Source organism: Rhea pennata, chromosome 3 (assembly GCF_028389875.1).
Source record: "Rhea pennata isolate bPtePen1 chromosome 3, bPtePen1.pri, whole genome shotgun sequence".
NCBI lineage: Eukaryota > Metazoa > Chordata > Aves > Rheiformes > Rheidae > Rhea > Rhea pennata.
In genome coordinates this window covers 62277284-62288663 of record NC_084665.1, presented here as the reverse complement: position 1 = coordinate 62288663, position 11380 = coordinate 62277284, and the positions used below count along the sequence as shown (strand labels likewise).

Genomic DNA, 11380 nt, shown 5'->3' with positions numbered 1-11380 from the left:
GCGGGCACGCGCCCGGCGGGCACAGCAGGGGGCGGGGCCTCGGACCCTAAACCCGCGCCTTCCTGTCAGCTGGCTCCGCCCCTCGCCCTGCGGCCGCCCCCTTCCGGTGGGCGGGGGCGGCAGCTGCGCACGCGCCTTGCCCTTTGGCCCGCCCGTAGCTTTCCGCACTAGCGGGCCCGCTGGCGGGCAGAACCATTCTGGACAAATTGGGCGGGAGGGGAGAAGACGCGGACGCGGAGGGGGGGCAGAGGAGTTCCTTCTGTGCATTCAGGTCGGCTCTTTTTTTCAATTTCAGAGCTATCTAGCCTGAGAAAACTCCTGTTGCTCTCGTAACTGAGAAAAAGCAACGTGCCCGGCGTGGCAGACCTATCGGCCTCCCCCCGGCGGTCAGTGGTTTGTCCCAGCAGGAAGCTGGCAGCCCGGCCGTGGTAAGGGCGAGCGGAGGCCGCGTGTGCGGTAGGAGCCGCCGTCGCCGCGGCGCTCTCGCGCCATGGTGAGTGCGGCCGTTGCGCCGGGGCCGCGCGCTTGTGTCGGTTGCCTGGTGATGGAGGGGGGAGGGGAGCAGATTTGGGAGCCTGCAGCCGTTTAACCGTCGCCCCCCTTCCCCTAGCGCATCCCCCCCCCTCCATTTTTGGGGGTTGAAATCAGGCCGTTTCCTCGGTGGGGTTGGGGGGGAGCAGCACGCCTGATGAAGCGTCGCGCTTGCTTGCAGGGCTGCGCTGGGCTGGGCTGGGCGGCGGGGAGCAGCAGCCTGCGCCTCACGGGCGGCCCGCACCGCCCGCGCGGCGGTGGCTGAGGCCATTGGAATGATTTCTGGGTTCGCCGTAGGCCAGTGCTAAGAGGCGGCGTCCGGCTTCGCTGCGTGATGTCCGGCAGCGTTACTGTTTTGTAAGCACGTCGCTTGTATTACTAGTCAGCAGAAAGTTTGCTCGTAGGGGTGATAATGTTGTCTACTTCCTAGAGCTTCTTATGTTTCATTTTATGATTATTCTAAGTTTTTTATGTTTTTAACTAGAGATGAATTTTGACAGTTGATGTGCTCTGGATCTTGACACTAAATAACTTGTAATGTTTTATGCATTAAAAGAGGATAGCTTAGATCAATACAATAGTTTCTGTGTTGCATATATTTGCCATCAAAACATTAAAATGTTTCAGTCAGGTGCATTACCTTGTAACTTATATGGCTTTTGCTCATGTAAGAAAAAAACATTTTTTTTTTTGATCTAGAACGTGAATGTGTTTGTGTTTTTCAAGTTATGTCTGCGTAATGGTGCAACTGATAATTGTCAGGGTTGATGTTGGAATACTTGTGTAGAAACATCTGCCTAAACAATTTTCAAGAGGCTGTGTTTATTTCGATGAATTTTTCTCGTGTTTTTTTTTTTTTTGATGAAGTTTGTTTCAGATATGCCCCAGTATTTAGAAAGAAGTTACTTATAAATCTCTTTGAAGGATTGTATATGAGAGGTATATGCTATGATCAAGTATTTATTTCATATTGGTGTGTTGCCATTTTACAGCTGAATACAGCTGCATATGCTACTGGAACACATGAAGTGACTTATGCATGTGGGGAGAAATGCTGAGTGAAATATAACTAATTTCTTGTTTTGTGTCTAAGTATATGTTTTAAGACTTTATGTTAATAGAGTATATTTTAGGCAAAAAATCCTTCTTTAATGCATTTAATATCAGTTTTTATTAATGATTGACATAACCAAGCCTCTTTTGCAGCCTCACAAGAGGAAGAAACCCTTCATAGAGAAGAAGAAAGCTGTAACATTTCACTTAGTGCACAGAAGTCAGAGGGATCCTCTTGTTGCTGATGATACTGCACCCCAGAGAGTGCTGCTGCCTGCACAGAAAGTAAATACTTGCTTTTAGTATTGAGATTCTAATAAGAAATGCTGCAGTAGAAAAAAGCAAATATGCAGTCTTACAATTCAGAGAGAAGATGGTTAAATGCCAGTGTTCAGATGCATCTTGTTAGTAATTTTTGTCTGCTGCCTTAAGGAGGTGAAACTTGAGTATCATCTTGCTGACCTGTCTGTGTATTTGGTTTCCCCGCATGTACTATACACGCCTTTGAAATGATTCAGATGCATTCTGACAGAACAGCAGAAGTTCTGGAAGTGTCGTGTTGCAATGCTTTCAGAAAAATCAGTTGTGTGGAAAGCTAAAACTTTGTTGCTGAAAGATTGATAGAGATAGAACATCATATGTCTGTTCTTTTTGCTGGCCAGTTAAGATACACTTCTGAACAAACGTGTACTCAGCCTGAAGGTAGGTGGTGAAATAGGAGACAACAGAGAAATGAGAACAAAGATTATTAAAAGGAAGATCATGCAGATTGTTGAAGGTATGGCTGGGGTAGAAGGAAGGGAAGTTGTAGGGAATTTGATAGTTGTGAATTACTGCCTAATGGATGGAAATATGGCTAATTGGCAACAGGGATACAAATATATTAAAAACAACCACAACAAAAGATCCTCTTATACACCCTGAAAAAACAGGCTCTGTTGGTTGTGCTTTTTTTTTTTTTTTTTTAAGTTGCTTAAATTCCTGTTCAGACAGCATCTAAACACTTGACTAAGTGGTTACAACATTCTAGTTGTTTGGGTGTTAGGATGAGGAGTGGAGAGGGGACTACAGGGACTGCTGTGGAGTCAATATAATCTGGACCAATTTAAAGAAATTCACTCCGTAGAATTCTTTCAATAGTTTACCGTTTCTTTTAATACTGAGGATTGTAAAAATTGTGCTCAAGTGCTTTAATGCAAAAATGTGGAACACTGTGCTAGTGGTCCAGTTAAGTTAATGATTAGTTCTTGCTTCTAAAGTGTGCCTTTTTTTTTTCTTTCCATGTAAACTAACTTATCCAGTGGTATTTTAATCAAGAGTTTCTTTCTCAGTACATCTTTTGCCCTACACTGAAGCTCACTTTATTGCTATATTTTCTATTAATTTCTTTCTAAAAGTTTTTTCTCTGTGTGTGCGTATGGTTTGTAAGAATTTAGGCATTCTAATTGATTTGTTACTTTCTTGCTAATAAGTTTTAAATAGGCTTAATTTGCTATTTTTTTTCCTTAACAATTTCAAGGGGCATGAAGAGCGGAGAAAGGAAGAGCAGCGGAAGTATGGAGTGTTCTTTGATGACGACTATGACTATTTGCAGCATCTGAAAGAAGCATGTGGTCCTTCTGAGCTTGTGCCTTCTGTGCGTGGTCAACAAAACAGAATTGTGGTGACAAGGGAAGGGCGCATAGAGGAGGAGATTCAACAAATTCCAGTAAGTGTGGTATTTTTGTTACTTATCGTGTACTTTTGAGATTGGTATCCTATAGACGCATTAGCCCTATTCCACAAATGTTGCAGTGGTTGTGATCTGTATAAAAATCGTCCTTTTGACCCACAATCAAAGACTTTCCTACAAATAGAAAGAAAAGTTGACAAGCCAAAGTTTGTTGTTGATCAAATTTTTATTAGCCAGCAGTGTTAAAACATTTTATATACCCTGACAAGCTTTTCTTGACAGATAGGATCTCCAAAGATATTTGTTTGAAAAAGTCGTGTATTTTCTGATGTTGGCATTTATTTTTAACAAGCTCAAACCTGTTCATTACTCTAGGACTTCTGAATATACCAGGGTATGTTACCAGGGAGTAGGAATGAGCTTTTTATTTGCTGGTGTAACTTTTGGAATTACCTGTTGCTAGATCATGTTGGACTGGACAATCATTAAATCATTTCAAGCAATGATGTACTCAGTTGCCAATCAGTCACTTTTAATTGAGGAACTTTGGTTTTACAAAATAATGTGATTTTGATTAGAACTGATGTTCTTAGAAGTACCTTTCAAGTACAGTTTGGTGACCCCATGTAAGATCTAAAATTATTCTAGGTACATATGTTTGTAACCTTTTTAGTAAGCCTTTCAATAAAGGGATAATTTCAAATATGTGTTAAGATAATTGTAAATTTCACTGTACCTCCAGGACAGCTATTCTCCAAAAAGCTTCAGAGATGAAAAGATACTGTTGCTAATTACACTGAGTATTCATGTGGGGATAAATACTGCCAACACTTTAGTTATAAAGTAACTTTGTTACTCTAGTAACTCTGGAAATTTGGTATCAATAAAATAGCACTTGTCTTACTGTGCAAGTAGCACTTGCAGAGTTTCTTTCAGTCACATAATTATCTGTGCGTTTTGTTAATGGAAACTCAACCGAAAAACTGAGAGCAACTCTTATTTATTATTATTATTTTTAATAGGCCCCATCTATTAAATTGCCTTCCTCAGTATTTGCAACGGAGTTTGAAGAGGATGTGGGCTTGTTAAATAAAGCTGCCCCTGTTTCAGGTATCATTAAATCTTTCACCTTCTATAAGTGAATTGCCTTTTAGGTACTAAATGGAAATTATGACTTTGACTACGGTGTCATTATTTTTGCTTTGGAACAGGCTCTTACTGTATTGTTACTGCGTTAGTACTTGATTGCCATGAATTCAAGTGCAGAACTTGATTTTTCACTCTCGAAATATCTCATCCTTTTGAATGCTGAAGGGTATTTGCTTTCCTTCACTAGTATGATTTCAGTGTTTCATGGTTTGTATGCTTTTATTATGTACCTGTGTTTGCACTAAACATTCACTTAACAGCTACTGGAATTTCTTGTAAGGGGGACCAACACTGTAGTTCTCCCTATCTGAAAAGCTGGCTGTTAAACACAGTTCTGTGAATTGCCATAGAGAAACAGTTTTCTGAGCTTTTGTAATGTAGGAAACGTTGAGGAGAGGGAGGTAGGGTTGGCAGTTGATCATGTAGTATGCTTGGATAATTTATCTTCTATAATATTCTAAGTAGAATACATTAAAATATTTTTTTGTCAACTTTTGACCTCAGGAGGGTGTTCTTTTCTGAATGAGGAAATTTGACAAGAGGCTGATGATTTGCCCTGGTGTGCATCAGAATACAAATATTAATGAGGAATTTTGTGCTTCTTAAGTTTAATCTCTCTTTAGCACAAGTTAGTAGTCCAATTGGATTGTGTGTGGGGGGGGTTGTGTTTTGTGTGTGTTTTTGTTTTTTTGCCTGGGAACTGGCTTTGTGATGTCACAGCAACTTTATGTTTTTAATTTTTTAGGGCCACGGCTAGATTTTGACCCTGATATTGTTGCAGCTCTTGATGATGATTTTGAATTTGACAATCCAGAAAATATTCTGGAAGATGATTTTGTTCTTCAAGCAAATGAACCAGAAAAAGGGTACATGGAGCTTTATAGAACTGTTTATATCAGAAGTAAATAGGAATGATGCTATTTGTTATTTTAAGTGCTGTTGTTGTAGGAAGCAGAGTGGTTTTGGATTTCAAATGGAATACTTGTGTATTAAAGGAAAAAAGTTTTACCTTGTGTTACATGGGTGATAATTTCAAAAAAAAAAAAAATCAAATTTTCCTGTGCTATTCAAGGTAGAAGATAGGGTTCACTTGTTACCTTGACTTTGCAAATTTTAAATATTAATATATGTAATGTATGCAATACATAGAATTCTTGAGCTATTTAAAGCATTACCATCTGTCACACTGAAAATGCTTCAGGAATATTATTGACCAAAACTAGAGTGCATTTACAGCACCTTTAGAAATGTTTCATGTGATATCTCACTGAATGCTACTTTTTTAGGCTTTTGGACTGTTCTCATTTGATAACCAGTGAGAAGTGTTGCAAGCTTTAATATTCAAGTGTGCGGCTGTGGTGGTGGTGGTTTCCCCCCCCCACTTTGACATACATAAGTGAATGTGAATATAACTGCTGAATCACACATCTGGTGACAAAAAGAGAGGTTAACAAACTCTTTCAGCTTTCAGACAAAATGTAGTGTTATCCTGACTTTGGTAGCGCTGTTATTACTAATTTTTTTTTTAACTGGCTTGAGAATAATTACTTTTTAACTTTGCTCCTCAAAACTTAAATCTCTTTTTACCAAATTGTGTCAGACAACTCAAGATTGGATAGAAGGGCAATTGTCATTATTCTAAAACTGTTCTACACTTCAGTGGTTCAGATGCTGAGGACGAAGATGAATGGGAAGATGTAGAGGATGATGAGGATGAAAAAGACAGTTGTAGTAGTGATGAAGATTGTGGTTCAGAAGGTCCTTTATCAGAAGATGGAGTTAATGGACAGATGAAAGAGTTTCTTTTCATGCAAGAAGAAACCAGGAGTCGTTTCACAGAATATTCTATGACATCTTCAGTAATGAGAAGGAATGAACAATTAACCCTATTGGATGACAGATTTGAGAAGGTGGGGCAGCTCAAGAATAAGAATGTGAACTTATTTGCTAAATTTAAGGGTGTTAAATAACATTGTTTGACTTTTGAGCCCTCTTTTTATAAGCTGGTGTCCTGTATGCGTGTGTAAATTCTTATTGCCTTTAGTTCTCAGGACTTCAAACAGTTGTTTTGTATTTTGTGTGTGAAGTGGCTTGTATTTAATAGGTTGTAATGTTAATTGATATAGTTAAAATATCCTGCTAAGTTTTTCAGTAGCTGTGGTGTGCGTTTATAGTGAGTGTTACACTTCTGTCTGAGAGGTTCAGTTCTATGCAGTAAATGAAGCACAAATTTCTGGCAAAGACTTGCTCTCACCATGTCTCACCACTGGGCCATGTTCACATTCATGAAGTGAACATGAGAACTGTGGAAACACAACTTTTGTATTGAACAGTGACAGTGACAAGCTTTCTAAAGTCCACACTGAAATAGTGCATCAAAATAAGACACATCTTCTAGAAGCTGATCTATGTATTACTAAAAGATAATCTTGTGGCTCCTATGCTGAAAGAATATTGAGAGCGGAGACTAAATCTACTGCAAATCAATCTTTTTTTTCTTGGTCGATGGTTGTTTAGTAAGAAATACGCAGATCTTGTTTAGTCTGTCCAGACATTGTGTGACAAATGCAATCTAATCACAAATATCTACTTTATTTTAGTTTTTTGAACAATTTGATGAGGATGAAATTGGAGCTTTGGATAATGTGGAATTAGAAGGCTATATTAACACTGACAACACTCGGTTACAGGAAGTCTTGAATGATTACTACAAAGAGAAAGCCAAAAAGTATGTATTCAGAAGTACTGCTTCGTATAAGTAGCTATAAGCTTGAGTGTGTTATTTCCAGTTCTTCTAGATGAAGATTACATCTTTCAAGAAAATAATGTTACATTACAGTGTTATCTATTTTTGTCATTTCAAATGAAAGCCAATTCTGAGTTATGAAATGATTAAATTAAGTGGAGGCATTTTGTTCAGGTTTGTGAGGTTGTGTTTTTCTTGTATAATTTTATTATATTTAATGTAACTAGTAAGAGGCGTTCTTTCTTTCTTTTTTTTTTTTCTGTTGTACAGCTTATGTTTTTCCTTATACCTTAGCTTTCATTTTTAACAGGCTCTATGGCCAAGTATGTTCTGTCTCTGCAGGTATGCAGCTGCTTCCACTGTTTACCTAGTTACATGATTTTAAACTCACAGGCACCTCTTGCCAGTGAACAGCTGTTTGGAGCACTGCATAAATGAGCGCTTACAAAGCAACTCACTGCCAGCGTGAGGTTGCAGTTCTACAGTATGTTCACTTAAAGTTGGTAATATTATGTAGAAGTTAAATAGCTAGATGTTTACAAGTCAGTCTTGTATTTCCTGAGAGATACTGTTATGTGCACTTTGTAGTGAAGGACGACTGGTCAGTAGCAGAGTAATCACCTCTGTAGCTTCTTTGCCTTCAGGCTTCTAGATTTCTTCCTTTCCTGTTCTATAGTCACAAATATTGTGTTCCAGATGCATCTAAATTGCAGATATATTTGAGTTGTCATCTATCCTTCTTGTTTAAATGTTTTTAGATTATTTTTGAGATGCTTATATAAGGAGAAGTATTTTTGTCTCAAGCTTACATTAGGGCTAGCTTGTTTTGTTGAGGGGAGGCTGGTTTTACAAAACTACATATTTTCAATAAAAGATGATCCTTTTCTTTTTTTTTCCCCCATTTTTTTTCCCCTAATTTGGTATTTTTGCTTATTTACCTCTGTTCTTTGTACTTCTTCCAAGTTGTGTGAAACTGGATGCTCTCGAACCTTGTGAAGATTTAGACTCTCCCATTAATGAAGAAAGCGAGGAAGAAAAGGAAGAAATAGTAGCTCTAGTTATTGAGGAATCCAAAGAAAAGTGGGATTGTGAATCAATTTTGAGTAAGTATTTTGGAGTTCTCATGTCTATTCCTAGATCTCAAAGTAAATTAGTGGTGATCTCAGGATTTTTGGAACAATGCTTCTAAGTAAAATGGTTTATGCTTCTGGTATACAGTAGCGGAAATTCTGCCCAAATAAAATTATTGCTTGTATGCAGATATCTTAATTCTTGTAATTTTGTATCTTCAAAAATTATGTAGTAGTACAATTCATAATAAACTGATTTCTATTTGTAAGCTTTTTCTTCACTACTTCTTCACTTTTTTTTTCCCTAACCATAGGTACGTATTCAAACTTGTATAATCACCCAAAGCTTATTGAGGAACCATCAAAGGTAAAATCATTAAACTTACTCTGAGTAACAGCCAGGTTTGAGAAACAGCCAGTCCTGAGAATAGTTGAGACAAAAGTGATTATTTTCTCTATGGATGCCTACTTTTACAGTCATATGTGAAGGAAGGAGGGAGCAGAAAAGAGAATTGGAAAATATTATTGGTATTCTGGTATTATTTCATCATGGAAAGATTTGGATAACATTTTCTTATTAAAAAGAAAATTGAGGAAGGCCTTGATTAATTTGAAATTCAGAATTTCAAACTTAGAGACAAACTTACCTTGTTGTTATTACTAATATAACTTTGTAATATATGTCTTACAACCACATATTAGAGTTTTATTTTGAAAATACTTTTTGATTCCTTTTTATGCTTTCGGAGAAACTATTTTAGTTCTTTGGCCTTCCAAGAACTTCCCCCATTAAAATCAGAGCATAACTTGATGTTTTCAGATGTGTGAGATTTTAAAGGCAACTTTCTTGAAACTTTATCAAGAAGCATTATGTGTGCCCTTAAATCCTTTTTCAGTAATGTTTATATAAACAAGAGAGAGAACTTTTTTTTTAGTTCCAGATTCTGTCCACAGGTGTTTGCTTGATTTCTTTCTTTAGGTGTAACAACATCCATTTTTCTGAGGGAAAAGCATAGTGTGAGGAACCCTATATATTTATGATTGTCAAATCTGAACTATAAGTCATATTTTTATACTTTATAGATAAGGTAATTCTGTAATTCTTGGAGAGAAAGCTAAAGACCATTTATATATGTACTTTTTATTCTAGCCCAAGCCAATCAAAATTTCCCAGAAGACTGGAATTCCTCTGCACATCTTGCCTCAGAAAGGTCTTACAGCTAAACAAGTTGAACGCATGCAAATGATAAATGGCAGTGACCTGCTGAGAGCATCAGCACAGCCACGTTCCAAAAATGAGACCAAAGAAGATCGCAAAGCTAGAAAGCAGGCAATAAAAGAAGAACGAAAGGTAAGATGTACACCTTATTCAAGTAAAACATGCAAAAATGTGTTATACTATCTGAATTCTGTTTGATGAACTTTTTCAAAGCCCATTTGGTTTGTGTCTGGGAATCAGTGGGAGAAACTTGCTATTCCCAAAGGCTAATGATAACTTTCTTTCCAATGGATTTTTCTTTTTTTTTTGAAAAGAAGCAAACTTTGTAATTTTGTCATTTTCTATCTCCTACATGGAAATTTTGAACCTTTTATTGTAGCCACTATTACATAGTTAATAAGGAAATTAAGGGGCCTCTTGCAGCATTTATAAATGAAAAGAAAAATAATATTTCAGATAACACAGTGGAGAGAGCCTTTGAAATAAGGGGAGGAAAACCTAATTGGCCATGATAATATGCTAGTTGCTTTTATTCAGGAACAGATACTGTCAGCATATTAGAAGCTTCAGTTAGTTGGAGATGATAATTTGAAGGTACACGGGTTTATCTGACTACTTTAATCAGTGGTCGTAAATAAGATTATTGTCCAGATCAATGCTGTTTTCATGATCTGGAAGAGTTAATTTGAATGGTTCTCTTTGCATGTTATGTCTATTTTATAAATATGTAATTTTTTTTTTGCACAGGAACGCAGAATGGAGAAGAAAGCCAACAAACTAGCCTTCAAATTGGAGAAAACAAGACAAGAAAAAGAGTTGCTCAATCTGAAACGAAATGTACAAGGACTGAAGCTATCTTAATGAAATGGGGGAGCTTTCATTGTAAAAATGCCCTTATGTTTTTGCCTGTATTGAAAAGGGAACTGCTAACTTACAATTTTGGCCATCATGCACAAACAAGTTGTTAAAATATTTTTGTAATAAGAGCCAGCAACTTGTCATTCTTTATGAATTGAAGTTATACATTCTGAAACAAACTTAAACAATGTATTAATAATGTTGCATTCTGTCATGAATGACATAGTAACTATCGAGAACCAGCATTATACTAGATATGTATAATAAAAATATTTTTTAAGTAGCTGTCACTGGACAAAATTTCATGAATTTGTTGAATATATTCAGCAAATCAGCAAAATTCTGAAGATTTGATCCACTTGGACTCATCTATTAAGTTATTTATCTGAGTTTGTACAGAGCACTGTGCCCATTTGTCTTCCTTCCCTTATATTGGCACTTAGCTATGGTGCCTTGATATAGCAGTCTCAATTCAAGGAGTTTTCATCCCTTTTTTGTTTTTCTGTAGTCTGTTATTTATTGTTTGGGTAGTAGTATAAAAGATGTAAATAAACTTTTGTGAAGAATGCTGTCTGAAAAGCTGTTGCATAGCTGGACAACCCTCTTATCTAACCTGAGTTTTACCTTTCTTATTTTTTTTTTTTTTTTTTTTTTAATTTCAGCTAGTGTTGCAAATGCAGTAGGCAATGACCATTCATGTTGCCATTAAAAGTAACTTTATTGCAAGGACTCAGTTTGAATATTTTGTGGCAAAGAATATGTAATAAACAGCAGCTACTTCATACAGAAACTAGAAAAATACCATCTGTTGCAGATAGCCATCATTTTGGTTTCCCTGAAGTACTGTTCCTGAAGTCTTACATTCAGTTTGATTTCACTAAAATATAAATTTATAACCTAACACAATTGTTACTAAGACAGCTTCTGAAAGGGGCCAGAGAGCCAGTGTATTAGACTTAGTCTAACCCTGAATTTCCATAGTGTGTATATGAGTAATTCTGATAGTGAACAGCCCATACATATGAATGACATGAGTAGGGTTTATTTTACATCCTTATGACTCTCTGTGTTCATGAGGCCCT

General features: G+C 37.1%; 1 protein-coding gene across 1 annotated transcript; it reads left to right on the top strand.

The window, feature by feature from the left end:
- The first annotated feature begins 258 nt into the window (after positions 1-258).
- Positions 259-10877, top strand: LTV1 (LTV1 ribosome biogenesis factor). The gene is made up of 11 exons (XM_062573745.1): positions 259-493; positions 1738-1869; positions 3104-3292; positions 4279-4366; positions 5151-5271; positions 6066-6315; positions 7006-7133; positions 8115-8254; positions 8536-8588; positions 9372-9572; positions 10188-10877. Exons 1-11 carry the CDS (start codon positions 491-493, stop codon positions 10299-10301), a joined length of 1419 nt encoding a protein of 472 aa, XP_062429729.1. The 5' UTR covers positions 259-490; the 3' UTR covers positions 10302-10877.
- The last annotated feature ends 503 nt before the right edge of the window (positions 10878-11380 follow it).

Excerpts from the sequence above, each read along its gene's own strand:
- LTV1 (XM_062573745.1), top strand. Across the intron at positions 1,870-3,103 it reads TGCTGCTGCCTGCACAGAAA|GGGCATGAAGAGCGGAGAAA; the intron begins GTAAATACTTGC and ends AACAATTTCAAG. Across the intron at positions 4,367-5,150 it reads TAAAGCTGCCCCTGTTTCAG|GGCCACGGCTAGATTTTGAC; the intron begins GTATCATTAAAT and ends TTAATTTTTTAG.